The following is a 27,428-nucleotide window of genomic DNA, read 5'->3' on the forward strand; positions in this document are numbered from 1 at the left end:
CAATTCATGAAATTCGAATTAATTTAAAACAAATGCCAGCAAATCAAGGTAATTGTTAGTAAGACTTTTGACAACAGACCTCAGGGTGTCTTAGAGTCGTGCTAGGTTTGTCAAACTGTTTTTTACTGTTGTTTCAGTTGTCAGTTTCGTATTTACTCTGCTTCAAAACAGAGGGTTTTTAATTTCTTGTTCAAAAGATATTTTTACTCTTTGTGTAAATTTATTAAATTTATTTATTTATTATTTTTTCGCTCATAATGTCACTCCAACAGGGTTGTTTTCCTGTCAGTTCTTTTGTTTTTTTTTGTAATACCCGGACAAAAATGAACCAAATTATTTGAGACTTAAAAATCAAGGTAGAGAAAACAAACCTCTTTTAAAAGTTTGGATTACTTTCTGCTTTGGAGGCAAATCAAGTAAATACAGCACATGCGTCCTTCTCTACTCCCTGTGTAAGTTGACAAGGTACAATTTATTTGTTAGGAAATCACTGCATTTATAAACATTAAAAAAAGAAAAATTAATCATTAGCAACAGTTGGAATTAGACTCATCGGAGGTCTATACCAACGCATTGCATTGTTACTTTAATCACCTATCTAGAGAGACAAAACTCTGCTACTTTTGGGTATTCTGTCATTATCATATTAATGAGCACTGACACAAGTATCCGATATATACACTTTTCATAGACCAACGTTGAGACTCACAATTTCAATAAGAACTGAGTAGCTCTGTTTTTTTTTTTATGTTTTCTTAACCAGATGATGCTTTCAGCAGAAGGATAAAGCAACGGGCGGGGGAGGGGGAGGGGAGGGGGAGGGGGAGGGAGAGGGGGGAGGGGGAGGGGGGAGGGGGAAGGGCGGGGGCGAAAAATGGCCTTCCCTGACTGCTTCGTTCATAATTTGGCAGAGTGGACTTCCCGCCAAAATACGACCATGATTTTGAAATTTGAAATTAATTACATCAAAGAAGTTAACAGTTTTTAGACACTAATGTCCGATTTTGGACTAAAGTGTCGGATGTCAGACACTAGTGCCCTATTTTGGACACTACTATCCGATGTCAGACACTAGTGCCCTATTTTGGACACTACTGTTCGATTTTAAAGCGATTCTCGCAGTATTAAACCTACCTCACCGAGTATGTAGTAGTGGAAACAAGGCCTGAATTTTATTTCAGGCCTTCTTTCCACTACTACTAAATTAGGGTTTATTACTGCGAAGGTCACTGTCATAAATTCGATCGATCAATACGTTCGATTGAGTAGAGCAAACTAGATCGTAAGTTAAAAAGTGTGGCATCAGAATGCTCAAATATCTCTTTTGCGTAACTAATCCTTCTTGAAATTTCCAGAAATTCCGTTTCTACAGTTATAGTCACCATGACAACAGTAAGTATGCAATTGAAAATGATGTCATACGTTTCACACCCAATTTCTTACTCGGAGGTAAAATTTCACAATGGCCTACGCCCCGATGATGTCGGTGACAAAACATGCGAAATCAAGCCACGAGGAAATATTTATTCTGGCGGTAATTGATCGCCGACTGGTAAAATTTATAAGAGTTGATGAAAATCAGTTGATTGAAAAAATAAATAAATAAATAAGAGGACGCTTTTTGTTAGAATTAATCGTGACGTTCTTGCTAGCATAGAATCCATCGTGACGTCAGAAGAGGAATTGCATACCTCTCGTTCTTTTTAAGATGTCGGCTACAAATAAGTGACGTAACAGGATAAATGTATAAGACCAAGATTTGAACTCTCCGTCGTCAGACGTGTTCAACACGCAAACCACTTATCATCTCGTCGATCATATACGTTCACTCAGAATCGTAATGGTGACCAGTTGTATTTCTTGCCTGGCTACAACCAGTCCCACATCTAACTCTGAGTTTGACTTTAGTCTTACTTCGTTCGCTTCGAGACAGCCCCGTATCATTTTTCTCCGTTTACTCGTGATCGAGTCCGTAGCCGGGTTGTTTATTGTTCCGTTGCTCCAAACCTCGTTGTGTTTACGCACAAAAATAGCTATCGACACGTGAGAGAATTCTCCTAGAAGAAATCATAAAGAACAGTGTACATGTATTTTCTTGCGGTACACCATTGTTACCCCCTCTTCATCCGCTTGAAGACTGAAATTTCATGAAAACGCTTCGTTCCTGTGATGAACCCATAGAAATGACATTTTACTCCAATACTCTAGACTCTATGAAAACTTGTTGTTATTGTGGCAGCACAGACAATACATTTTCTCAGGCTAAAGAGGGACAAGATGCGATTCGGCGGCATCGTACGGCGAACGGTCCAATATGTATGCAGTGCAAGCTGGCCGGCAGGAAAGGTCTGTTACCCGTCAAAACGGAACAGATCAACACAAACATGTGAATGAGGAGTAAAGTTAGACGTAGACTCTATTTTAAAGCTGAGGAAGGATCTAAAGATTATCTTTTCACGTTGCCAGTGCACCAATGTAGATTCATTTTACTCACACGACACTTTCGACTTTACTAATCTTAACAGTGGCACGTCTCTTAGCACATATGAAGCTGCTGATGACATAGATCACCGTTCGAGTTCTCTACGGCTCAGTGTTAGAGCGTTGGAGCGCGGATTCCGACTTTCTGGGGTTCAACTCCTCGAGGGGGACTCAATTTCTTTTTACCCTTGACAAAATGGAGACCTTATTTCTATGTTCGGCGACCATGCTCCAAAAATAACAGATTTCACGTGGTAAGTCATAGTCGAAAATCGAGCCAGGAAGATGTTAAGGCTGCACTGTCAATAGGGTTAGCCCCGAGTTTTGTCGTATTTCATGTTTTAGATACATTTTAGATACTTTTTTCATAATGGGGTAATTTTAAGTGTTTGGTCTGAAATTTTTACATCGCTATGCCACAAGCTTCTGTTTAGGCAATTTAGTACAATTCGATCGACGGCAACAGCGATTTTACACGATCACCTCGTCCGAAGAAGAACAACGTTAGCGAATTCAAAATTTTTAAAATTTTTATTATTTTAGTTCCTAATTTACTCCGTAGAGTGAGAAAAAAATGTAAAATGGTATTTTGCTTAATAACAATATTTACAACCATAGCTTTGTTAAAAAAGTTGTACTTGGGAAGTCCTTTGTAAGGACTGTGGCTCATTAAAATGCAATGCATATTTTTTTTAAGTAAGTACTTGAATTATGATGTGGTTTGACTGGCTATTTCTACGAAAAGATTATGAGTAAAACTCAAACATAACGAGTTTTAAGAAAGAATGTCTTTCTTCCCAGTACAATAATAAAATGATCTGCATTGTGATCATCTTCTCGTCCTAGAGCAAACGAACTAAATTACTAAACAAAATATCCCCACCATGATTCAACACGTGGCGCGACTGTAAGTTTATAAAATTACACGAGGGTCTCAACGGAGTTAACCCGTGCTGTAAAGCGGCTAAAAACTTAACCTTCAGGCCTAAAAATTGAAAAATTTTAAACATTTGTCGGAAAAAAATTAAACGTAAATTTTTTTTTATTTCAATCACAAAGGAAGGTGGATAACCACTAGCCGTAAATTTAAAATATTTAAGCCACTGGCTGTCAAAAACATGACCACATTGAGACCGCTTTTATACATCGTTCAAGAATTTTTCTTGACGTTCAGTTCAATAGAGAAAAAAGATGAATTCTAAATGATGTTTATAAACGTTGTGTGACGAGCCCTATTTTATCAAGAGCATCGCCGCTTACAACTGTCCTATTTGGACAGAGACTGAAAAATTTTTTGTAACATAGAGACTAAATGTTGTTTGTTAAACGCCTTGAAGGGATCATTGTAAATTGAGAGTAGTAACCATGTGTCTAATAGATATATATATATATATATATTTGCTGCTTTTAGGGAAAACTGGCACACGAAGCGTTTCTGTTTGTGCGTTAATTATTCACAATTAAACTAAAAAAAAATAAAATGAAAAAAATTAAAATAGTTTTCATTGACATTGACAACCTTAAAAAGGTCTCTAAAACTAGTCTGGGTCTACACCTCAGTGCATCTTTCACCTAAGAATAAAGATAAATGCCAGATTAGCAAACACTTGCAGACGATAAACTAGAGATACAAACATCAGAATAGCCGTGGGTTCCTGTTTTTGTAAACATCCAGCAGATCGATGCATCAGTTTGAAAAATAAAGGCCTACAAAACTGAATAGTCGTGGGTTCTTGTTTTTGTAAACATCCAGCAGATCGATGCATCAGTTTGAAAAATAAAGGCCTACAAAACTGAATAGTCGTGGGTTCTTGTTTTTGTAAACATCCAGCAGATTGATGCATCAGTTTGAAAAATAAAGGCCTACAAAACTGAGAACCTGACTCGCACAAGAAAGCCCGATAGCATCTTCACACGATAGCACACTTCAAGCATTTCGTCTAAGTTCCTCTTTGGCAAAACTTTGATGCTTCACTACGATTGCACATGAAATGGGGGATTTGGTAAGTTCTTATAGTCTAATGCGACGTTTTAAATGTCACTTACCTTCATCCGTTATGTAACATCTCTCGCAATGTAACATGGAGTTGGTGATATGAAGGACTGGGCTGTACTCGTCACCAAACCACGCTCTGCATACCACACAGCTGAAGCAGTTGACATGCCAGTATCGGTCTAATTCCGCTATGTACATCGATGGACTTTTCTCAATTGAGGTGCCACAACTGGCACATACCACGTGATTGCTTTCGCCATGAATAAATGTCTCGTATATACTATAACCTTCAAAACCGTTTACTTCAGGAGCTGCGTCGGAATTTTCCGGGAAGTTATCTTGTTGATACTGGTCTCCATTTTCTCTCAGCAGTTCTGCACGCGTCTTGTTTTGAACGTCACTTTCGAAATGTCCGTTGGTGGGCAAAACCTCTGCTTGTGGTTTTGAGATGTAATCTGAATAATGTCTTTCTTCATCTTGGTGTTCTAGCTGTTTAGGAGGCTTGTATTCTTCATCATTATAGTATCCGTTTCTTTGGAAAGATGTTTCTGTATTCGGTCCATTGTAATTTCTATTTTCATCATAAACGTGTTTGTTATGTTTTTCTTCGGCTTGGAAGTCAGCAAACATTTCTTCATTGATTGAGAATTCCACAGGAGGCTTCTCAACCGGTGTAATGGTAACTTCGTCAGCTTGTGTTTGCTGTTTCAAAGTAGCTCTCTTCTTCATTTGCCTTTCAGCCTCTTGGACCATTGATTCTTCTTCTGCTCTAAGTTTCCGAAGATGTTCTTCCTGTTCGAAGGACTTTTTCTCTCTGAGGACCACATTTTCTTCACTAACGAAGTCAATTCCATTGATGCGCGTCAGCGAGTCGCTACTATCGACTCTTCTGGGAGGTTCACTACGTCTAGTCTCCTTCTTTTCACTTTCCGCCTTTTTGTTCAACTTTGTTTGCCAATCGTCTTCTTCTGCTGCAACCGCTTTCAAAATTTCATCGTCGCTGGAGTGGCTTTTCTTCGGTGGAATCTCTCTTCGTTCGCCAATCTCGTCATTACGCGGCCTCTCTGTTTCATCTTCATAATCTTCTTCACCATCCATGGTCATTTGTAACTGACTCATGAGATACTTCGAGTTTTCTCGCTGTTTCCGATTCTTCTCCTCGAATTCTCTTCTGTACTTTTCTCTATACTCAGCATCCCGTAACTGCTCTTTCACCATTTCTTCCTTTTGTCTTTGTTCCCTTTTCCGGTCAGCGTCGTAACCTTCTCTCTGAACAGGTTCCGCAGCTGCATAAACAACCGTTCCATCACCAATCACGTTAGTGCCTTCTTTCTTCTGTCCCTCATGCATTTCCTCTTCCTGGTCATGTGAAAAGTTCATGACTCGCCCCCTTCCAGCTCGATTTTCATCCTTTGATGGAGATGCTTCAAACGCTCCATCTCCCCACCTTCGAGTTTGGCTCTCTACCGCGGATACTACTACAGGATGCAACTCAGTTTGACTGGAGGCAATATTTTCGTAATCATATCCCTCTCCGTCCTGCTGGAGTCGTCTTTCCATGTACAATGTCACACCTTGTCGATCCACGCCCTCAGTGAATCCCTGTAAACTGTCTTGCACGTCACGTAATCGGTGTTCCTGAAAATTGTATTCTAACTCTTTTTGAGGCAAGTTGGATGGTTGACCTTCTCGCATATCGTCAAGGTTATAAGTAATCCTCTGATCAGTGCGCGCAAACACGCCAAACACCTGTGGTCGAGACGGCATTCTGGGTTCTTGCGGTGGTTTGATGACTCCGTTTTCCCCTCGGTGTTTAATATCTTGTAGAAGTCGTCGCCTGGCATTTTCCATTTGCTCCTTATCACTTGGTATAGACTCTACGGTGTTTCTGTTGGAATACGAACTCTCTTTTTTAGTTGGAATTACATCTCTGTCATTCAAGAACCTTTCTTCAACCGGCAGGAAGTCGTACACTCCAGACTGCTTTTGTCTATAATCTCCTTGGCCTTCATTTTGTGTCAGCTGTTGGGGTCTTGGTTTGGCAGTGACCATAATCGGAGAACCAAACACCATGGCATTGTCACCTTTGACAGATACTTTGGCTGGCTGATTTCTATGTTCTCGAGGATCGAGACGCACTACTCTTTGTTTCCAATCCTCGTTATCCATTTGACCTTGATTCCTACCTCTGTAATCATAGCCTCCCGGATAATAAGGCTGGTTTTGTTCTGTATAATAACTCTCGTCAATGAAACATTTCTCCTCGTTAAGGTCAACGCCCCTTGACAAAAAGGTTTCTTCATTTCTATGATAGTCAACATTTGGTTGGAAAGGTATTCTTTTCATGTAATCTCGCTGGTATGATCGCTCATCTTTATAAGGTTGCGGCAGAAATTGACCTTCGTCTCTTTCAACATATTCTCTATGCACATTCTTTCTTCCCTCGTGTTCAGGAGGATTAGGAGAGGCCTCAGGTAATTCCACCCGGTTGGGCTGAATCCAGGTCTGCTTCACAACAACTCGATCGTCTGATGGGGTGTTCTTTGAAAGATATCCATCCCTGACAGTGCGTTTATCGTAAGAGCCTTCGGAAGAGATAGAGAACGAGGATGGCTGTTCGTGTATGTCATATCGATTGTAATGATCATGGTCATCTGCTGAGCGCACTGTCACAACTTGCAACCCTCTGTCATCGCGTTCATTCCAGGAAGGAGCACTGTGCTGAACAGGCACTTCTTCCGCCACCACTCCGTTAAACTTCTCTGGCGGAGGAGCTCTAATCTGATCGAAGTACCCTTCTGGATCTTGAAATACGTCATCCAGCTCCTCCATTCCAGAAATGTTCTCGCGATGATAATGCTGTCGAACTCTTTCCTCAGCTTCTTCTTCTGAGCGGGTCCTTCGCCGCTCATAGTCGTCATCTGAGTCGTAGTCGTCTGGGATACCATGCCAACTTTTTGTCCTCATTTCGCGTTCTATACGTTTCAGCTCTCCAATGTCCACCAGAGATTTCCGCGCTGGTGGCCCGCCTTTTCTCGGAAGAGTGTTCTCCGCCTCGATATCTGTAAACTTCCTGGTTAGGTCTTTCACTCTAGTCTTTCGCTGTGCTTGTCCCTGAAGTTGATCTGTTTTGGATGGTGGACAAGCAAAATCGTTGTATGACATGTTTCCAACCCCAGCAGGGTGAACATGATATGGCTCATTTCGACTCCTTTGCCGTTCACCTTCTGTAGCCCGCTTGGTAGGATGATCACGGATGTTATGGAATGAATCATCAATAGAAGATTGAAGCTCAGAACGAGATGACTGCTTGATTTCCTCGTCATCGGGAGGTCTATATTTTAATTCCCGTACTTCTTTCCTCCACGGCATCTCTTCCTTCTCTTTTTCTTCGCTCGATAAAAAGCTCTCAAATGATTTTTTCCTTGGTCTAGCAACAAAGTCGCGATAGGAGAGCTTCCGATAGTCTCTGATTGCTTCTTGTGACGAATGAACATTTGTGGCAGACGAACGCTTCACAGGTTCATCTTCGAGTACCGATCTTTTCATTTCACGGACCTCTTTACGCCATGGCATTTCTTCCTCCTCCTTATCTTGAGAGACCAAGAAGCCTTCCTTTGCTTTTCTGGTAAGCTTGGGAGAAAAATCTTTGTAGTCTAATTTTCGGTCATTATGTTCTGGAGCTGAGTGAGCCAGAGTAGCAGACGTTTTCTGGTATTCTCCTTCTTCGTCCTCTGCCATAGATTTTTTTATTTCACGTACTTCCTTTCGCCATGGCATTTCTTCTTCTTCCTTTTGGAGCTGAGCCTGAAAAACTTCTCGACGTTTTTTGGAAGGCACATTTATGAACTCTTTGTAAGACATTTTCCGGAAATTTGGACTGGGTGATGGGTCAAGTTCAGGCGATGGTTTGTCACCTTGATACTCCAGGTCATCTTCTGCTCTCGGTCTCTCCTTTAGTTCCCTTACCTCTTTTCTCCACGGCATCTCATCTGCGTCTTTGTCATTCCCCGTAGTCACAAAGGCATCTCGGGTCTTGAGGGAGGGAGGTCGAATCCGCGCTAGTTCTGAATTCGATGGCTGAGGTTCTTCGTCAGATTCAGATCTTCTATCTCTAACCTCTTTTCTCCAAGGCATTTCCAGTGCATTTTCGCCTGCAGACTTTTTCTCTCCATCGGAGGTGTACACTTTTTTTTTAGAAGGAGGAGCGACAAGTTCAAGATACTGTGCCTTTCCCAAATCAGAACGTGGCGAGGTGGGCCGGGGCCCATAACTTGCATCTTGTTCTTCATCAGAATAAAGATGTCTTTTTTCCTTGACCTCTCGAACTTCCTTCCGCCATGGCATCTCTTCCGCTGGAACGACGGTATTCTTTTCGCGTATGAACGTCTCGCGAGATTTTTTGCGTGGAGCGCGAACAAGATCACGATAAGACAGATTTTTGGCATCTGTTAAGTTTATCTCTACAGGCTCCTCCGCCGACGCATGTCTCCTCTTTGACTCTTCATAACGTCGCTTAACATAGTCGGAATACTCTCCGTTTCTGTTTGTCGGGTTATTTTGTTCCGCTGAAAATCCTCGTTCATTCTGCCTCGTGTTCACTCGCTCATATCCAACCGAAGGAAGGGATTCTACTGGTTCCTCAGCCGACACTTGATAAATACCTTCTGTGCTTGCGGAAATTTCATCAACACCGTTTGCTTTTGGGTAGTCATTGTAGCTGCTGTAGTCGTAGTAGTTGGACACTGGTCGGGAGGGTCTTTCCTGCTGGTTTCGCCTTGTGACGTCAGAGGCATCCTTCTTTCTATCCAAAGAGGACTGGAAACCAGCAATCCGTGGTCGCGTAGAGGTACTCAGTGGCGTGGGTTCTTTAACGGGGCTACCGTATGAATTTCTCTTGTTCTTTTCAAGAATTTCACTTTCCTATAGATAGGAAAAGAATGATTATTATTTTCATTGACAATTATGCTTTATCAATATGCAGTTACTACGTGTGTTTTGTTCAAGAGAACTGGGTAGGAAGGTAAAAAGCTCGATCAGAATGGAATAAGGGTGAGATTAACTACAGATAAGTGATGCTTTCCCGTTACAAAGTTATTTGCATTGTACCTTCTTAGCTTGAGAGTCTTTCTCTTCAAAGGTGCGCTGCTTTTCTAGGAGACCAACGTTTGCATCTCTCGGAAGGCCAACTCTGGATGATCTCTTAAGGCTGCCAGTATCTGTTGGCGATGGTTTATACTGGCCACGAAGAATCGACGAGTCCTAAGGGAAAATATCAATAAAAGAAATCAGAAACTTTACCAAATGAGGTTCTTCTACAAGTGCTTTCGGTTATAATTTGTATCTAGCTCAAGTTTTTAAATTGACCTTATCATCCTAAGGTTAATTTGAAGCAAGGTTACAGGGTGTGAAAATACCAAAATTACCTTGACAGTGCTGTTTAAGATGACAGTTTACAAACAAAATATAGTAGCAGTTGATACGATGTTTGCAACAACTTTCTAACACCAGAATCACAGAACAATTAACATAGCCATTAGCGCAGTTATCAACTAAAACAAGTTTCATCCTTGTCTAGATAAGGAAAACGTTAAAGGAGCGATTCGAACGAATAATTATCACATCAAAACTGAGAGTGCTGGCACTATTGATGAATAAGACACTGTGTTGGGTTAATTATAAAGCTCCAGAAAAACAACAAGCATATTATCTTATTCACAATCTAACCTATGAGGGATGGATGGACAAATCATTTAATTAACACTTGGAACGACTTGAATTTCGTATGAAAAATAAAAGTGTATTAACCTGTTCTGCTTGCTTGTCAAGTTCTTCGAAAGTTGCTTTTTTCTCTCCCAGCTTAATCTGTTCACGTTTTGGGATCATGACAGGGTTTTCTCTTACTTCTTTTCCGTCTACGGCGGACGTACGAAGCTTTCCCTCAAGAACAGCTTTCTCCTACCGAGATTAAAAGCAAAACAAACTCTATATAAGCACAGCAGCCAGTATGTCTAATCATCAAGCACACTTTGGTGCGTCCAACATTTTTATATTGTAACTTATTCCATGACGTAATTTACCCATAATTGATGATTAATTTTCTCCCAACAAGCTCATATTGACAAGGCAGTTTAAAACGGTAAAGAATTAAAACAGTGGTCTTTAACGTTAAGCAACAGTTTCCCTCGTTTCCTTAATCGTTGCATTTTATCTTTCGTCCGCTCTAAGTCTCTCGAAGCTAATTAAAAGTTTTATTTAATTTAGGAAGCGTTGTTGTCCAATATAACAAACGTAACCGTTCCAAATTGAGTCGATCAAGTCAAATTGTTTCACGGCTTAAACTATTTCTTGTTCTTTCAGTTGCAAATTTCAAATTATAAAAGTTTCTAAAAGTGGATCGAGATCATGACAACATCTATTAACAAGAAGAATGTGAAATCAGTGGTATATTTTCATTTCGTCTCATAGAAGTTCAATACCCTTTGAGCTTGATAATCACGTCGTTCAAAATCTTTTTGTTTCTCACGAAGTTTCACATCTGATCTTCCACCAAGGATAACTTTTTGTGGCCGTCCATCCCTGTCTGCTTGCGGTCGTAATTTCCCCTCTAACACGGCGCTTTCCTGTATTGTATATACGAAAAAATATCGTTCATACAAGCTATACAAAGATGTCATCCCGACACAAGGCGATTATAATGGCTAATTATCATGCAAATATAAACTGCCACCTGCTTTTGTAGATATTCATCGTATATTTTCATTAGAGCAGGTTGTTTTTGCAGTTTGAGTCCTTGGAAATGCTTCTTAATCATGTATGGTAATTCGGCACAAAAATCTTTGGAAAGAACCTTTCATATAAACCATTCATATAAACCATTCTAGTAAAATTAGGTGGAAGTCTTTGCGAAACGAACAAAAGAATTTTATGGCATTTTTTTGGAGTATGCTGTATAAATAAACACTTTAAAATGTGGCAATGCAAGTTAAGATAACATGAAACATTGACTAAGTATATCGAATAAAATTTATTGATAGAAAAATTTGCTTGTGCGTTATCGGTTCATAATTTAAAAGGACGGTCTGTGTAAGTGGGGTAAAGTACTTTCATATCTTGGCAGCAATACATGTAGTGCTTTGTGATTATTTTTCATACCGTAGTTGCTTGACGCTGAAGTTTTTCGTAGTTTTGATGTTTGTCCTTGAACGCAACATCAACAGAACCTTGTTTCTCCAGTGCCTTTCTTATCTCTCCTGGTCCCCAGGACTTTGGTCGAGCTTTGCCTATCAACACAGCAGATTGCTAGCGGAAGAAAAATCACCAGAATATGAACGGAACTGACAGTACTCGAACTTTGCTTTACGATACCGACAGCTGAACTCGACACTTCCTTCGTTACCCAAATGCAAACAAATATGTGTTATGTTTTTTTAATGTTTCCATTGACCCCAATGACCCTCTTGCCCGTGAGTTAACGCGCTTAACCTATACACGAGCACGAGAGGTCTGGCTCCTGTAGGTATCTTTCCACCCAAGATAAAGGTGTTTCACCAGAGAATTGCCGGGGAAACCTAAAGAAGTTCTAGGGGGGGAGGGAAGGAGGTTAGGGTGACTAATAATGGACCAGCCCCCATCGAAAAGGTGGAGCAGTATTCTCAATTATTTTATTTCATAGAATTGCAAGACGATGGCACATGGGTGCTGTCATGGCAACAAAGTTGTGAAGTGAGATATGGCAGGTTGATTAGCAACCAATAGCATGTTTATGGTATGTAGCTTTCACTGACAATTAACTATTTCAATCCCAAGAGTTTTGCTGTATTCTCCTAACTCATACCACACATTTATTACACGACTCGGGCAGTCAGAGGGCCAATAACTGAAATCAACCAATCAAAATGCTCTATTGCCGGTCAATATTCTCTCAGTATTGGACCGGGCACTGTCCCGAATGATCCCGAATGATACGGCACTTGTGTCCCTTTGAACTTCAGTCATATAATAAACCTCTTATTGACCAAGCTTGCTCGGGACCGTACTGGAAGAATATCGGCGCTCGGTCCGTACTGTCAAGACCTCGGGCCGATATTCTCTCAGTACGGCCCTCGCGCTTGGTTAATAAGATATATTTATTTACTGGTTAGAATTAGGTGATCTATCCATGAAATTTCCTCTGAGTGATAATTATAAGATTCTGCCGGAAAGAATGCTAATAATGAATGAAAGGTGAATTTCCTCTCCGATCACTCTTACATTCACTGGATTAATTTTAAACACTATTATTAATTCAGGACTACAAGTTTGAAATGCTCAATCAACTCAGAATAAGAAATTGCAAATGAATAATAAAGAACCTCAAACTCTATTTTTTTTTTAATAAAAACGACAAATTCGCTGATTATGTATAAGAATACCAGACGCAAATGCAGTAGGGAAAATGGCATATGAAGCATCTGTAGAAGATCCGATCAACCAGAAAAACAAACAAACAAACAAAACAGAGCGACAAATTACCGAGGGCTAATACCATGCAGTGAACTTAACACGACTAAGACAAATAAAAAGCTTAAATAAACGCAAAGATACAGCCGTGGACAGCTTCTGGGACACGAGAATGATCTCCGGGATGGGATGGGTAGCGGTTTCGCTTGCCTTAGACTACTCACTTTCGACATTTCTTTTCTAGCACAACCTCAAAAGTGGAGATTGTTCGCGGGAAAATACTCCCCAAATGAACTCTTGAATGTTCTTCGCGTATGCACTCAGTCTAAATCTTTATCCCAGTAGTTACCTCTTCAGCATTTTTGTCTAGTCCTTCGAATTTCTTTTGCTTCTCTTTCAAGTCCACCTCGACTCTCCTACCGAGTGAAATCGGTGGTGGTGACGTCAGACCGCGATCCGAGGAACCACTAGACCGACGGCGAGATCTTTCCTGGTTTGAGTCCTGTTATTTACAAAAAATGGATAATTCACAAATGAAACACCCCTTTTAAAATCAGCCTTTTAATAAACTACCCTGCGCTGTTTCTGTGGTATCAATCATTGGCCAACGTTGCTTAACATTGGCCAAAATTACCAAAGATACTTGCACGTTATGATTGTATATTGTAGAGAGACCTTATTTCCAGCAGATGATCTTTAACGAAACCTCAGTACTGACAATAAGTTACATTTAGGTAAGTTGGGGAGTGGAGGGTGGCAAAACTGAGTCAGGAAAGGGCTTGTAACAGTTCTGATCCTGATTTGCAGGGGGAGGGGAGGGGAAGGAGGAAACTAGTGAAAATAATGTCCTCAGCTCCGATGATGAGTTTAAACACGAAAGACTTCTATGGACGGCAGGGTTAGTTTCTATTCAAAATGTGTTCTGCAAATTGTAATTATCAAGCCATTTATACTCACAGGTTGATTACGGCGGTTGTATATGTCTTTTTGATCGTGAAATTTTGGATCCGGCATTCTGTTCTGAAGATAGTCACTATATGTGTAGCTGTGTATTATTTCCTCCTCGTTCCAACTTAGACTCTTTTTTCTACTTTTTTTCAGAATTCCCCCGGTTGATTTACGTCTGTTTAGTTCCAAATGCACGGTTTTCTGTGTGAAGATGGCGAAAGAAGCGTGAGGTTAAAAATCATGCCTAAGGTAAAGAATGGCCTGCAGCAAGATCCACTTTTCTAAAGCTCAGTGATTGCGTAATAAACAGATGGTTCGTTTGCGTGGCGCGAAAGGAATCTTGCGAGACCCTCCCCTTGTGGAAAAAAGACATCATTGTGTGCCCCCCTCCTAGTGTCCAGATATTGTTTTTTTAGGACCTTGTCCAGACCTTTCAACCTGGCTTTCATGAGAAAAGCGTAATATGCGGTCTGATTTTTGTGGTTTAAAGCACTTGTAACCTATTGTAGTTATCAACTGCAGCCATGAAATTGTACGAATACCTGCTTGGCTTCGTTTTCAAGATTCCGAAATTTCTCCTTCTTGTCACTGATGTCAATCTTATCAAACACTCTGTCTTCCAGATCACTTAAGGAATGTCTCTTTCGTGATCGTCGCCCCTTTTTGCCCAAGTTCGCTTGCTGCAAAGAAAATTCGTAAGTAAGTGTGGGTGGTTGAAAGAATACTACTCACTCCGTCGGTCGTGTGTGAAACTCGTTTTCTCTCTTTCGCGGGGGCTAAACAACCATCACTTGACAGTATTTCTTTCGCTGTGTGAAAATCACGAACAACTATCCGATCACGCAATTGATACACCCAAGTTTTCGGCCGAAGAAATATCCGTAGTGCAACAAGGATATTGGTGGGTTTCTGATTTGTTTGATGACACAACCCAATAATTATGGAGAATAACTAATTGCATGGAAGCAACATTAAAGATTTAGTTCTTCAAGCAGATAGACAACATACCTTGACATCGCGTGACAAAATCCTGTTAGTCACGAGTCATACAAAACTCGTGATATAAAATTGGTTGTTTAGAAGAGGACAGAAGAAAGCATCCTGGGTGTTTTACAAGGATAAAACCATTTACTGCAATATTTTCTCCCTTAATTGAAATGTACTTCCAAGGTTTCCAAATTCAAATTACCGAGTAAAACAAATAGTTTCGAGCTTTTTATTACCGGAATAAGATGAGTAAAGCAGCTGTAGTCAAGAGCAGGACCCTGGTAACCTTGATTGTGAGCTGCTTTGGCTAACCATAATATTGTAATCGTAACCTGTGAAAATCCAATCAAACAATGTCATTTGAAAGCTAAGAAATGTCTTATCGCGAAAAAAAAAAGCCAGTCATGGGTAGCAAGGGGCATTTGTCAAAAATAATGTTAAGGCTGGCTGCGCTTTCAACCCGCAAATATTCTTTCATTTTAGCTGGAGATCTCACCTACATTTATCCTCGCCTCAAAAGCAAGTAATAATTCTATTGTGATTGCTACCAGTGGCGCGTCAACATCTTCACATTTGTGTCGCCACCTCTTGTTTTTGGTCGGTCTAATACTGCACAGTTATATTCACATCCCAATGATAAAATACACGATATTGAGCCCGCGGTTCCGCTTGGTTACCTCGGCGGCACAGGAATTTAAATTTTTATTCCCGCGCACTTGGTAAACAAGGAACAATTTAAAATGGCGGTCTATTGACCCCTGCAGTTGCAGAGTAAAGCGCTCACCTTACGTTCTTTAAAATTCTTCATGATAAAAATAAATTGTTCTTAAAAAAAAACCTTTAATTTCGAATGAATCCTCACAAAAAACTTGCATTTTAGCGCGACTTCTCGAAAAAAAATCGCGTACGTGTCAACTAAGTACTGTTTGGTCGAGAAAAATAAATTACCGTCGTTTGGCGGTTAGCGAAGTCTACGTTAACAAAATCCTCTTTGAACTTGAGGGAATAAGCGTTGCAAAATGTAAACGTTACGTCTGACAAGGGTGGTTACGAACGGAATAAATTAGAAAGTACAACAGCCTCATGTTAAAACTGTTTTCGAGTCACCTAGGCAATTCAGAAGATCTGCCGACTCTAACGTTTGATCATTACGGTTTTCGTTCGTAAACCAAACCCTACACCGCTACTGAGCGAAACCAAATTATTCCTTTACCAGTCGCTCGAAACCCAGCTGTCCTCGTATTTATGAAATACGGGGACATCAGCGAAATGTGCAGAGCTTGAGATTTACACACGCTACCCACACGTATATTTTGATTTCAGCTTGAAGATTACGAATCTATTCTAGGGATAGAAAGATAATTATAACGATTTTGAATATATCGTAAATAATACTTACATTCTCTAGCCTCCGTTGCGTCTCCTTTAATCTCGATGACCTGGAATTTGGAAGAAACGAATCCTTATCAGCGTAAGGTATACGTTTTCGACCGAAATCGAGTCATAGGTCGAATCGAACAACTAATCATAATGCGTCGCGCGATCTCTTGTTCAATTCGCATGTCATTGTGACAAGTCGCAGACAGCGACGCAATAAATACAAACACGAATTCTAATAAGGGTAAATACAAGTGAGAGACATTCATAATACCTACGATTTTAACGGACAGAGAACAATATGGACAACATGAGAGTTAATGGCTCAAGTACAAGCTTCTGTATAGGTCCCTAACGAAAATACGCGCTGCTCAACACGGCGGAATATCAAAAGCTTTCAAAGCCAATACAACTCTTACAACAATACCTAGAACAATCTCTGCATTCCACAACGAGCAAAGACAAAAGATCCGCGGTGAATGGGATTATTTTGGAGCATTCAGTAACCCAAATTGCGCAGGTAACACAATGACGTTTATTTTGACTTCCGTTAAGATTCGACGTTTGGTTTTCTGGCTTTTTACCGAAAGTAAAGAAATCTTTTGAACTCATCAGTATGTTAATCCCAAAATTGTTGAAGCGCAAGTACATTGTATGCATTATGTTTTGTACTTTGTCAGTCGCTTGCAAAAAAATAGGTCACAAAATGCTGCGTGACATGAAACACATTCACCTTTTAGCTGTGGGGTAAGGAATGTGAAACTTCCCAAATTTGTCGGGATTTTTGGACCTGCCTGCAATTACGTCATTCTAGTCATGTTGGTGTTCTTGTTATTTCGAAACAGTGGCTTTTCAAAGTGGCTATCATTCCAGACTCAACCTCAAAAGTAAGCATTTCATTTAATAATTTTTAATACGATATGAACCGGAACCCTTTATAGTTTTGCGAAAAGAAAATCTTCCCCGTTCTTTACAAAGAATCGTCGGTCGTTGACCCTCTTTCTGACATCCTCGTGTGACAAACATGACAAAAAGAACGCGGAACAGAGCCCCGCTGCACATGCAAACGCATTTCGGATTGAGGGCATATTTGGATCGCGGTCTGTGAAGTACATCAGCAACCGTCACGTAATTGTGCGTTGTAAAAAGATGCGGCTTTTGAAAATAATGCAAAAATCTATTAGAGGAAACGAAATGATGGAGAGAAATCGACCCGCTAGCAGGCTACTATTTTCCACCTTCCTCCGCCTCTTGTTGATCTAGGCCTATTTGGGAGCCTGTCCGCTGGCAAAATGAGATGAGCTAAGGGTTCACTGCAATTATTTAGAGATTCATCAAAATATATATCTGATGCAATGTTCGTCGAGCATGCCAGGTGTGAACGTTAAGACCCTCACAGTATTACGAGCTGTTTGTAATCAGTTTTTTTATTATTATTAAGTTGAACTCTCTCTGAAATTGCTAGTTTTGAAATTATCCACGTCCAGAAAATTTGTTTTACCGATTCAGTCCTACAGCTTGCACTGAGTCTTACTTGAAAGTTTGTTGAGCTTTACTTACGTTGAATCACCGCGTCGGATCGTAACTTCCTGAAGATCAGTGACGTCAAAAAGATGAAGCCTTTTCAGTCCCAGTCTTTCGCAGGCTTTGAAAAATAAGTTAACATTGTCCTGTTATGATGAAGACATGAGAAAAATAATTAGACATCTTAAAGGTACTTTTGATTCGCAGCTTTGTTGCTCTCATGCACCAGCATAAACACTACTAGCCTATTTGTTTTCTAATTCAGGAAATAGGAAACAAAAAAGAACACACTGAACGAAGCATACGTGCATAATTTAGAAAAAAAAATGACATTGTTGCACTGAAGCAATGGTGGGCGTTTCTGATGCGTGCAACGGCACTTCGGAGCCTTAAAGATTTTAATGCTTCTTTTCTGTCAAAGAACGATACGATGGTTTATTGTTTTTAGTTTTTTTCTTTGAGTATCTATGTCCAGGTCGTCGACCGCCATCCATCAGTATTTGCGTCAGTTTTTAGAAGCAGCCTGAGCTGAGATATGGGCGACAGGAGAATTTGTTTTCAGGAACTCTTCCTTTCTGATTTTCTCAGGCGGGAAGAACTTAGCGGTCAGACGCGGTTGGGCAAGTGCAATCACCAAGGATAATATAGGTAATATACGGTGTCGCGTAAAAATTCCTTCTAAAAGTTAAAACTTTCATGGAAATCTTGAAAAGAAGCAAAATTAGGGAAAAGGGAAAAGGGAAAAGGAAAACCAAAGGGGAGGAGGGAAGCCACAGCGATCTCCTACTTACAATTCCAGCGTACGCAATCGGCAGACGGTTTATGCGACCAAGTGAGAGACCTCCAACAATTTCGACTAATCTGGAAATGCGAAGGAGTTTTAATTAAATTTCTGATTATGCTGTTCGTGGACTAAGTCTAGAAGATTCAACTGATCATTGCATGTAAATGAACACCCAGAAAATTCTTGTCACGTGACATACAGAGATACTGGGGATATTTTTGGACTTGCCTATCTGTTTGTGTAATGCGGTCGAGGTCTTAAATGAGTCTTTTGTAATGAGTCTTTTGTGATCATAATCGATGTTCTCCTCACACGTAAGATAACTCTAACGAAATTGATGAAGTGGACATGTGGAGAGGTCCAGATAATTATTCACTAATATTCCCAAAAAGCATGACTTTCTTTCGCACAATTATAACGTTCATGATAATGCTCTAAGGTCAATGAAGAGAATTGACAGAAACTCGAGAATGTTAAGCGTGTTAAAAATATTAACCTGGGTTTAGCAAATGAAGGTTGTCAAGGTTATTTACATCAGATACAGTCCCGTCAGACTTAAAGTCAAGACGGGCATATAATTACCGATGAAAGAATCATTTGTTCCGTTAGTCCATGCATCACGTAATGCATAATTACCCGCTGAGGCTAAATGTTTTAGAAGCTCGCTATTTATCCAGCAGCTTTTCATTTTAAATTCGAAAACAGACAAACTTCGCCCAGTTACATGTTACGTGGCTCCCGCCGCAGGTGGCCTCACGAAAATTTGAGTTAAATGAAGTTTTCGTTCTATTTTGATCTTGCAGCGCTGATTTTGCCGAAGGAGCCAGCTTGGTTTGTCCTCTTCAGAACATGGCATCAAGCTTCTTATCGTTCAAATGGTCGAAACACGTTAATAAAGACATTTTGGTTATAAGTCGTTATTTCAAGCACATTAAAAGATGATCTGCGTGTCAACAATATCAAAGGGGCACATAAATTCAAAACAGTCATTTTCCAGATATCAAAAAAATTATAATTTACGCGGTAAAAACACCACCTAAGTTATGCCATGCAGTTATGACATCAAGTTTTCTAAAGTTAAACCGGTAGTTAAAATGACTCAGAAACAAACAGCAATAATCGTAGAATTACCTCATTTTTGACGTTTTTACAAAAATCTAAAATCATTCATAAACAAACTCTACTGTATGTACTCACTCGCAAAGAAGAATGCCATCTGCCAGGGATTCTCGAAAATTGTGACTTTTGAATTCTTTTCTTGTCACCTCCTGAAAATTAAGCAACTAATGGTTTGATCGGAGCGCAACCATGGGAGATAAAATTTACTTAGTGCGAACAACTACTGATGCAAAACCATCACCTGGTTCTGAAAAGCAGAAAACTTACCTCTATCCATCTTCTCGACTCTATGAGTGCAGGATCTGAACTGATGTAGATGTTGAACTGTTCTCGTTGCTCTCGACTGCTGAGTCTTCTCAGTTTACCCTCCTTCCTTGACTCGGAGGATGAAGCCATCGCCGGCAACAGGCGCGAAACAAGCTCAGTGTTAGTGACTGCTCAATAGGTTGCTGGCTTTCTTATGCAAATATCCTATAGTGATCTAGATAAGAAACGTGCATTCGTCTGAATAAAATCAAAGTCCTTGATATGGCTCTAACAGCTGTTTGGTTCAAAGAAAAAATAAAGTTAGCGTTCATATGCTCGATGGACTTAAAGAAATCGTGTAGAACTTTTACACAGGTGCAACGGTTTTAAAACTTTCCTTTGATTTTCGCGGAAAGACAAACAGACATACAAGAGCAGTTCTAATTTCATGTAAATATGTGATGATTTCATATGTAGAATTAAGCCTTTCACACAATGAATCACCTTTCGCTGCAACTGCTCACGCCTAAGTGATTTTTATTAATACCATTAATTACTTAAAAATTTGAAAAATTAACTCTGACATCAAGAAATGTTTTATTCTCTTGGAGAGTTAATCAGATTAATCTCTACAAACAGGCAAACAAACTATAATAAACCAACTTCCGAATGTTTATCAACTTACAATTGTCACGAAAGTGTTGACATCCGTCATAAGTTTTGACAACAATTTATACGCGTTCGATCGCGTGCCATGTTTCAAGTCACGCTAGCAATTTCTCGCTATGGATGAAAACAGCCAGACTCGAAATAAAATCTCCTTGACTGAGCGCACTAAGTTCATGGACGGCAATATCTCAGGGATGAACTAGGACTCTTCACGATAAAATTGGATGAAAAACTAAATGAGCACTGACTAGTGAAGGACCAACTCCGTTCTAGATATTACTCTGGCACGTCGGCCAGTTATCCACTTAGTTAAAGGACAAAGGCCCATTCAGTTGCATCAAGAATAGCTTGTCTGCATAAGTCGTTTTGTGTTTTTATTGCGAATAAAGACATTAGAAGTCTTCTTCCTCTCTGTTGGGTAGGCAAACATTTATTTCTATAAGGTAAGAAAGAGGAACACAGTATGAAAGCTATATGATCAGTTTTTGCACGTGCTTACAAATAGCGTCCCACGGTTTGCATGCAGGTTAAATCTCAAGATTCCAGGAGAATTTGCTGCCCGTGATAGGAATCAAAAGGAGGTTCTTCTTGGAGGCGGGAATTTTTTTTTTTTTCTCGGCAGGTGTCTCAGACGGGACAGGGTGACAACAATGAACATTATCGGCACATATCGCATTCATCCTAGATTACACGCCTTGTGATATATAAGTCACCGTTTTAAAAGTTTCTTCAGAAACAGAAACCTTTGACCAGGTCCAGGAAAAAAGTCTCAAGCTGTTTGTTATTCGCGTCTTTTCTTTGCCTGTTTTGCGCCGCAGCTTGTTATCAAAACAGGGAATAATTTCTAACTAGTCAAGTGAATTGATAATCGAATTTCTACCTAAATTGCCATACTTTTAATTGAGAATAACTATTTCTTTTCAGTGAGATTTGAAAAGAATATCGGCTTGAACAAAAATTTTTAGTGTTCAGTTATAAAATATTGGTTTGAGAAGTATGTCTGAATTCCAAATTCTATTTGTGACGTCATCTGGTCAACACAAGTTTGCAATGAAAGGAGGCTTTGTTTGGAGTCGCTTACCGGCTCCCAGACAGAATTACGACACTTCTCCAGAACAACGTCCATGATGCTCTTTCACTCCTCTCCCCGTTTCTAATGTTTCTTTTTTTCATTTCCAATGCTTCTTTGCCATCTTGCAGACCAAAATTTAGGGGGGCAATAATCTCGAACAAATTTCTTGAAGTTCGCCCTTTCAACACTTTATAAAACGACTTGCTTTCAATACTCACAACATCGATCCAGACACCTAACCAAGCTTAGAAGGCGTAATTACCCTTTAACGTGTCAAGTAGAGAGGGATGATAAGCAAAGGTGAAGTGCACGGGAGAATTCTTCTACCTGTGATGTACCAGTATTCAATGCTTTTGTCTGAGATTCAAGCGACCTACTCTCTCTGATCTTTCCATATTACTTCGGTAGCTTACAAACCAGAATAAGCCTTATCAGGTCTCACAAGCGCTGCAATGCGAGCAGCGAACGCTGAGCCTCTTGGAGATCCTTGTATTCCAAGCCGCAAAGGATAACATCATTGGACCATCACATGTTCTTATTTTGTTCATTTAGATTCTATATAACTGACAGGATTCCACCCTGCTTCTAACTAAAACGATGCGAAGGCACTTAATTAAGATCTCTGTCGTTAGTTCATATGCACTATCGTCAAGTAACTACTAATTTTAATTTACATACAATTTCGAATTATATTACGCTGTTCCGTTAGTGTCTGCGCAGTTTGTTTTGATAAGCAACATGTCAGATGTATCTGTTACCTTTTAGAATGATACGTTTCTTAACTTCACGAATCCCATATTTGTGAAAGACATAAAACTTTAACTAATCAGTTTCATGTCGGAAAAGTAAATTCGGTGCTGATCTTCGCATTGTAGGAAAGTGAAGCCTCGAAGTTTGAAAAAATGCTGTTATCATTTCATAGATGTATCGCGTTGCAAGCCATTTACGAGTACTTCAGCTTTTCCGAGACAGTAATAAAAAACATTCATGCTATTTGTGAAAATAGTATGAAGTCAAAAGATACTGCGTCTGTCTTCTTGATCACCTGAATGCGTACTGAAGCTGGTCATAGGAACTCATTGTTTACTTAAACGCTCGCCGCAAATCATCTCAGTCCTGTCTATATAACTGTTAGAAAAGTAAATGTTGTTTCTATACCCTATTAGCTGACAATGGCTTCGGAGTAACGAGGATTTTCGAGGCAGATTCTACATTTATCAATCTACTAGTATCTATTTCGCGCTTTCTCTCACCTGTTTACTAACCGAAGTCAAGTTCAGAAGACTGCATGTAACGTCCTCAGCGAAGACATTTGCACTTCACTTGAGACGCTCAGTATAAACGATGGCGTAACGAAAGTAATCAGTTTGTAATTGTCACCAGCCGGTGTTTATGCCGGATACGCGCCAGATGACGAGACAAATGTATAAATCAAGTAATTCTGACTTATCGGAGAGATCGTCATATATCGCTCCTAGAGCGGAGTACCATCAAGTCCAGAAGGAAGCTGATCTCAAGAAATGACTCCAAACCTTCATGAAGGGAAATGTCAGACAGGGTGATGTGACCTTTTCCCGAATAAATCAGATGTTTAACTGTTGATTGACGAATGTCACAGAGGATTTCTTCCAAATCCAATAATGCTACTGTGAAGGGGAAGGACAATTACAAAAAGGGTTCATATTGTTTGATTGAAAAAGAAAATCTGCCTTGTTAACTCAGTGACATTGTTGCTTTTGTCATGTCTCGAAAACTAAAAGCCTATAATTTCACACGCAAGTCATGTATTCTCGCAGTCTAGTACATTTGCGGTCTGTTAGTGTATCTTTCTAGATTACAGCTATGCGCTACAAAGGCAATTAAGAAGGATGATTAGATCTTTTATTCAAAATTGTAAGTGCTTCACGCGTGTCCACACCGTCAAGGGTAGGTATGTCAGTTCTTAGTGCAAGATTCTATTACAATTGTTTTCTAACATTATTTCATCGGTTTTTTTTTTTTTCTTAGTTTTACTGTTTATTTTTCAACTGTTTCATTTTTTGGTGTTACTTTTCACTTCCTCTTTCGCATTTGTTTGTAATGTCTCCGTCAGAAAGGCTTTTCTGCTTTCTGTCGTTTTCATACGCCTTTATAAGCACCCTCAATTACTGGTAATATCAATCAAAGTAATATTATGGGGAGCTTGTAGATAAAGATGGTCCGCCATCTTTAACAAGATGCATGCTTTGTCCAGACTCCTGAGGTCGTGGTATCGCATCAAAAAATTTGCATACCGAATCCCCACACTAGTCACGACGTTTGTCCAAGAATAAAAGCGGCCTGAAGCTCAAATCAGTGCAGTTTTCCATTCCAATGCATTCATGAAAGTGTGGATGATACAAGGATACACAGCTGGAGGTTAAAAATGTATTGAAAGAAGAGATTATTCTCCTTATGGTAACAGGTATTCACACTCACTTGGCATAATACTTCCCTGTGTGTTCAACCCATGATACTTCCCTGTATTTTCAACCCATAATACTTCCCTGTGTGTTCAACCTACCTGATTTGCTTCTCTCATTAACATTTATGTCAACATAATTAACAAGTTTCATATGAAATATGTCTGATTAGTGCGATATGAACATGCAACGTTGCTTAATACCCTAATGCAAGAAAGTGTGCATCTATAGTCACCAGAAATATGAATGTCTTTGCAGTCCTTCCAGTCATTCTGATCAACATCATAGATCTTCAGACACTGTTTGTTTTCTTCCCTTCCCTGTTCATTTTGAAAGCATCCTAACACGTAAATCTTTCCTTTGAAACTCACGGCACTCACACGGCCCCTTGGTGCAACCACACTTGGAATGCCAGTCCATGTGTTGGAAGATGAATTGTACATTTCAAATGGATGTCCAGCAGTTGAGTTTGGTTGAAGTCCTCCAAATACAAACAGTTTTTGTTTAATGGCTGCTCCACCAGCATTCTGTCTGCCTGTAAGAATGGAAGGACACTTTTCCCAAGTGTTAGTTCTCTGATTAAATCTTTCAACAGTTTTAAGATATTCATTTCCCCCGATAGCGTACATGAATTGTTCATCAGCCAATGCACAGAGGTTTGATCTGGGACTGCTCAGAGGTGATATCTCCTGCCAGATGTTTGTTTCAGAATTGTACCTTTGTACAGTGTTCAGTCTGAGGCCATTCTCAGTTTCCCCTCCAATTACAAACAAGAAACCTTGGAATGTAACAACAGCAAATCCACGAAGCACTTTTAAAGGGCTCTGAACAGGATCCCATCGGTTTAGTACTGGGTTGTAACGCTGTGCAAGTTTTATAGGGGAAGGTCTTGTACCAAGTGGATTTCTTCCCCTACGATTTCTGTTGTCTTCTCCTAGAAGATACCATTTTCCATGATAAGCACTAGTAAGAACATCAAAGTTTTTTTGCTTAATTTCCTCGGGAGGATCAAGTTGACGCCACTCATCCAGCAAAGGAATGTAACATAATAAGTATACTTGGCCATGCCTGTTATTATTCTCTAGTGCAAATGCGGCAAAAATGGCATCTTCATGAGTTTTTAGGCAGTTTCTCGGTGACTGGGAGAAGAAACACTCTCCTGTTCCATTAAAAGCCATCTTCATAGCTTCCAGTACTAAAGTCGAGCACTTAGAATGTTTGTTCACAAAAGGATGAGGTAGCATGACCTTGAACAGATAGTCATGTGGCACATAAACACATCGAACGTGACGTAACAAGTCGTAAAAATGTCGCTGATTCCTTCCCTTACGAGCCTCGAACCATCTAAGAATTATTTCAAAGACCCGCTCTTCGCCATCTACAATTATTTCATCACTGGAAATCCACTCTTCCACTTGCTCAACGCTCAAATTCAAAAATCCTTTGGATTTTGTAACCGCTTCAAAGTGGGTATGAATAAACTCCTTGGTTCCTTTCTTTAATTTTTCACACCGATACTTGATGGCTGAGTAATATGCAGTGACACAGTTCAAAGCACTTAGCTTTTTCAAAATAAAAGTAGCCGAAACGTCTTTTAAGCTTGGAATCAAAAAATAGTCTCCCGCTGCCAAGAGCTCATAAGCGTTGTTTTCATTGACATCGACTTGTCCTGTGTAAACATACTCTAGTACTTCTTTCATACTTTTGCTTGTCTGTTTCAGTTTGATCACACCTTCTTTCTTCTCTTTCATGTCATTATTCAAAGCGTTATAAAAGAACGGACTTGCTGCACACAACACGATTCTGTGACACTTCAAACGTGCTTGATAATTACCTGAACCAACTTCTAGAATCACATCACAAAAGTGTTCGTTTCTTCGCTGGAGATCGAGGCGTTTCATCATTTCCTCACAAAAATCGTGCTTTTCGGACACTATGACTGGTTCTCCGAGAGAATCCATCTTGGAACTAGACTAAAATAGTACAAACTGGGTCGGTAATTCGGATTATAAGTTGGAGACACCTCACACGAGGAAGAAGCAGCTTATAAAGAGATTGCAGCTGTGAACGATGCGAAGAGAAAGCATCTCTCCAGTCCTTCACGGTCGATACGGCACGTACAGCGGGCGCGCTTATAGTTGACACAAAAAAATTATGAAAAAAGTGAATGTGACAATTTAGAGTACATAGGAGGCAGTTCAGATATACTTGTATGCGTCGATGGTGTTTTGTGGTTATACGATTGTAAATATGCAGTTATTTGTTTGGATTATTCTATTGAAAAATTAATCGGATATAAACAACTTGTCGACAAACCAATAGCCTTCACCTGGTATGACACTATGAATTGAACGGGTATTTTTCAATGGACATTATCTGTTTCAAGTTGCTGACAGCTTCTGAGGGCCAAGCTTGAGGAAAACTATGAGCTTGGAGTACGAATGAAGAGGATGGGGGAATAGATGAGGTATAGACTCCTAATTCAATAAGTTCTGTTTCAATTAATATTTCTAAGACTAGCTTTTATCTTGGTGCTGACATTTGGTAACTACGTCCACAATGCACAAATATTAGTTTAAACTTAGATTTGAACTACATTGTTCAACAAACGAAATAATGTTAGTGCTCTGAAAGGCATTATCAGTAATGGGACCAGTGAGCATAAGGAGCTCCTTGTAAATATCCTCTGTTAGATTAGACTTCATTCATGGATGACAATAAAACCAAAATACCACTAAGCAGTACCCATGAAACCAGTCGTAGTGAATGCAAGTACTACAAGATTTATTTAAGAGACTAAAAACCAAAAATGGGTGTTAACTGGCCTAGAAAAAATTCCCTCGGGGGAATTCAATGAAAAGTGGATAAAACATAAAAAATAGATATCAGTACTGGGCTATGCAAAGGTTAAAACCTCAAAATCTAAGGTCTGACAAGGGTAGACAGCCATTCACAATTCCCTTTTGCTAGAGAAGGCTCCAAAGGAGACTGCTGCATGACCTACTGGCTAAAAGGTGCTAAAAGCCTGCAAAAAAAATAGATACATACATAATTTAATTTAATTTTAATTTAACATAGTTTATATAGCGCTAACTCCACTAATTGACCAAAGTGCTTTACAATTCATAATATTAAAATAATTAAAAAGATCCCACTGGTAATAAAATATGAATAAATTAGAAACCTATTTGCAGACTTATTTATAAAAATATCACAGTAAATCCTATTCCAAATTATTAAAAAGTTAAACATTATATGCTTTTTTAAAAAGATCAGTCTTTAAGTGTTTCTTGAATAAATTAAGTGTATCTAAACTTCTAAGATCTAATGGCAGCTCATTCC

The 27,428-nt window shown here is 39.6% G+C and overlaps 2 protein-coding genes and 1 long non-coding RNA gene across 6 annotated transcripts; 1 reads left to right on the forward strand and 2 right to left on the reverse strand.

Moving 5' to 3' along the window:
* Positions 1–2,993: 2,993 nt before the first annotated feature.
* Positions 2,994–20,054, reverse strand: LOC111344789 (uncharacterized). 2 transcript variants are annotated; one of them, XM_088733882.1, is made up of 15 exons: positions 19,926–20,054; positions 19,737–19,807; positions 18,547–18,616; positions 17,792–17,901; positions 16,254–16,293; positions 15,091–15,186; positions 14,410–14,547; positions 13,877–14,068; positions 13,269–13,421; positions 11,633–11,779; positions 10,957–11,100; positions 10,286–10,435; positions 9,587–9,739; positions 4,528–9,400; positions 2,994–4,053 (listed from the first exon to the last, which is right to left on the reverse strand). In XM_088733882.1, exons 1-15 carry the CDS (start codon positions 20,052–20,054, stop codon positions 4,031–4,033), a joined length of 6,489 nt encoding a protein of 2,162 aa, XP_088590008.1. In that variant the 3' UTR covers positions 2,994–4,030. The 2 variants fall into 2 exon arrangements, with proteins under 2 accessions (XP_088590008.1, XP_088590009.1); XM_088733883.1 differs by lacking the exons at positions 17,792–17,901; positions 18,547–18,616; positions 19,737–19,807; positions 19,926–20,054 and adding an exon at positions 16,659–16,858.
* LOC111344792 (uncharacterized) lies at positions 16,398–19,465 on the forward strand. Of its 3 annotated transcripts, XR_015991882.1 has the most exons (4): positions 16,421–16,751; positions 17,077–17,118; positions 18,344–18,403; positions 19,343–19,465. It is a non-coding gene; the product is annotated as an uncharacterized LOC111344792 (long non-coding RNA). The 3 variants fall into 3 exon arrangements; XR_015991883.1 differs by lacking the exon at positions 17,077–17,118 and having other exon boundaries at positions 16,433–16,751; XR_002696192.2 differs by lacking the exons at positions 17,077–17,118; positions 18,344–18,403 and having other exon boundaries at positions 16,398–16,751.
* A 3,580-nt stretch (positions 20,055–23,634) lies between the features above and the next one.
* Positions 23,635–26,260, reverse strand: LOC111344790 (kelch-like protein 11). The gene has a single exon (XM_022952050.2). The coding sequence runs from the start codon at positions 26,045–26,047 to the stop codon at positions 24,236–24,238; it is 1,812 nt and encodes a 603-aa protein (XP_022807785.2). The 5' UTR covers positions 26,048–26,260; the 3' UTR covers positions 23,635–24,235.
* Between the last annotated feature and the right edge of the window lie 1,168 nt (positions 26,261–27,428).

This window comes from Stylophora pistillata, chromosome 9 (assembly GCF_964205215.1).
Source record: "Stylophora pistillata chromosome 9, jaStyPist1.2, whole genome shotgun sequence".
Lineage (NCBI taxonomy): Eukaryota > Metazoa > Cnidaria > Anthozoa > Scleractinia > Pocilloporidae > Stylophora > Stylophora pistillata.

Bases quoted from the DNA above. Each gene is read 5' to 3' on its own strand.
- LOC111344789 (XM_088733882.1), bottom strand. From the start codon at position 20,054: ATGGCTTCATCCTCCGAGTCAAGGAAGGAGGGTAAACTGAGAAGACTC. The intron at 17,902-18,546 runs GTAAGTAGGAGA...TCATCATAACAG, and splicing joins CGATTGCGTACGCTGGAATT to GACAATGTTAACTTATTTTT. The intron at 14,548-15,090 runs GTAATAAAAAGC...TTTTCTTTGCAG, and splicing joins GCTTTACTCATCTTATTCCG to CAAGCGAACTTGGGCAAAAA.
- LOC111344790 (XM_022952050.2), bottom strand. From the start codon at position 26,047: ATGGATTCTCTCGGAGAACCAGTCATAGTGTCCGAAAAGCACGATTTT.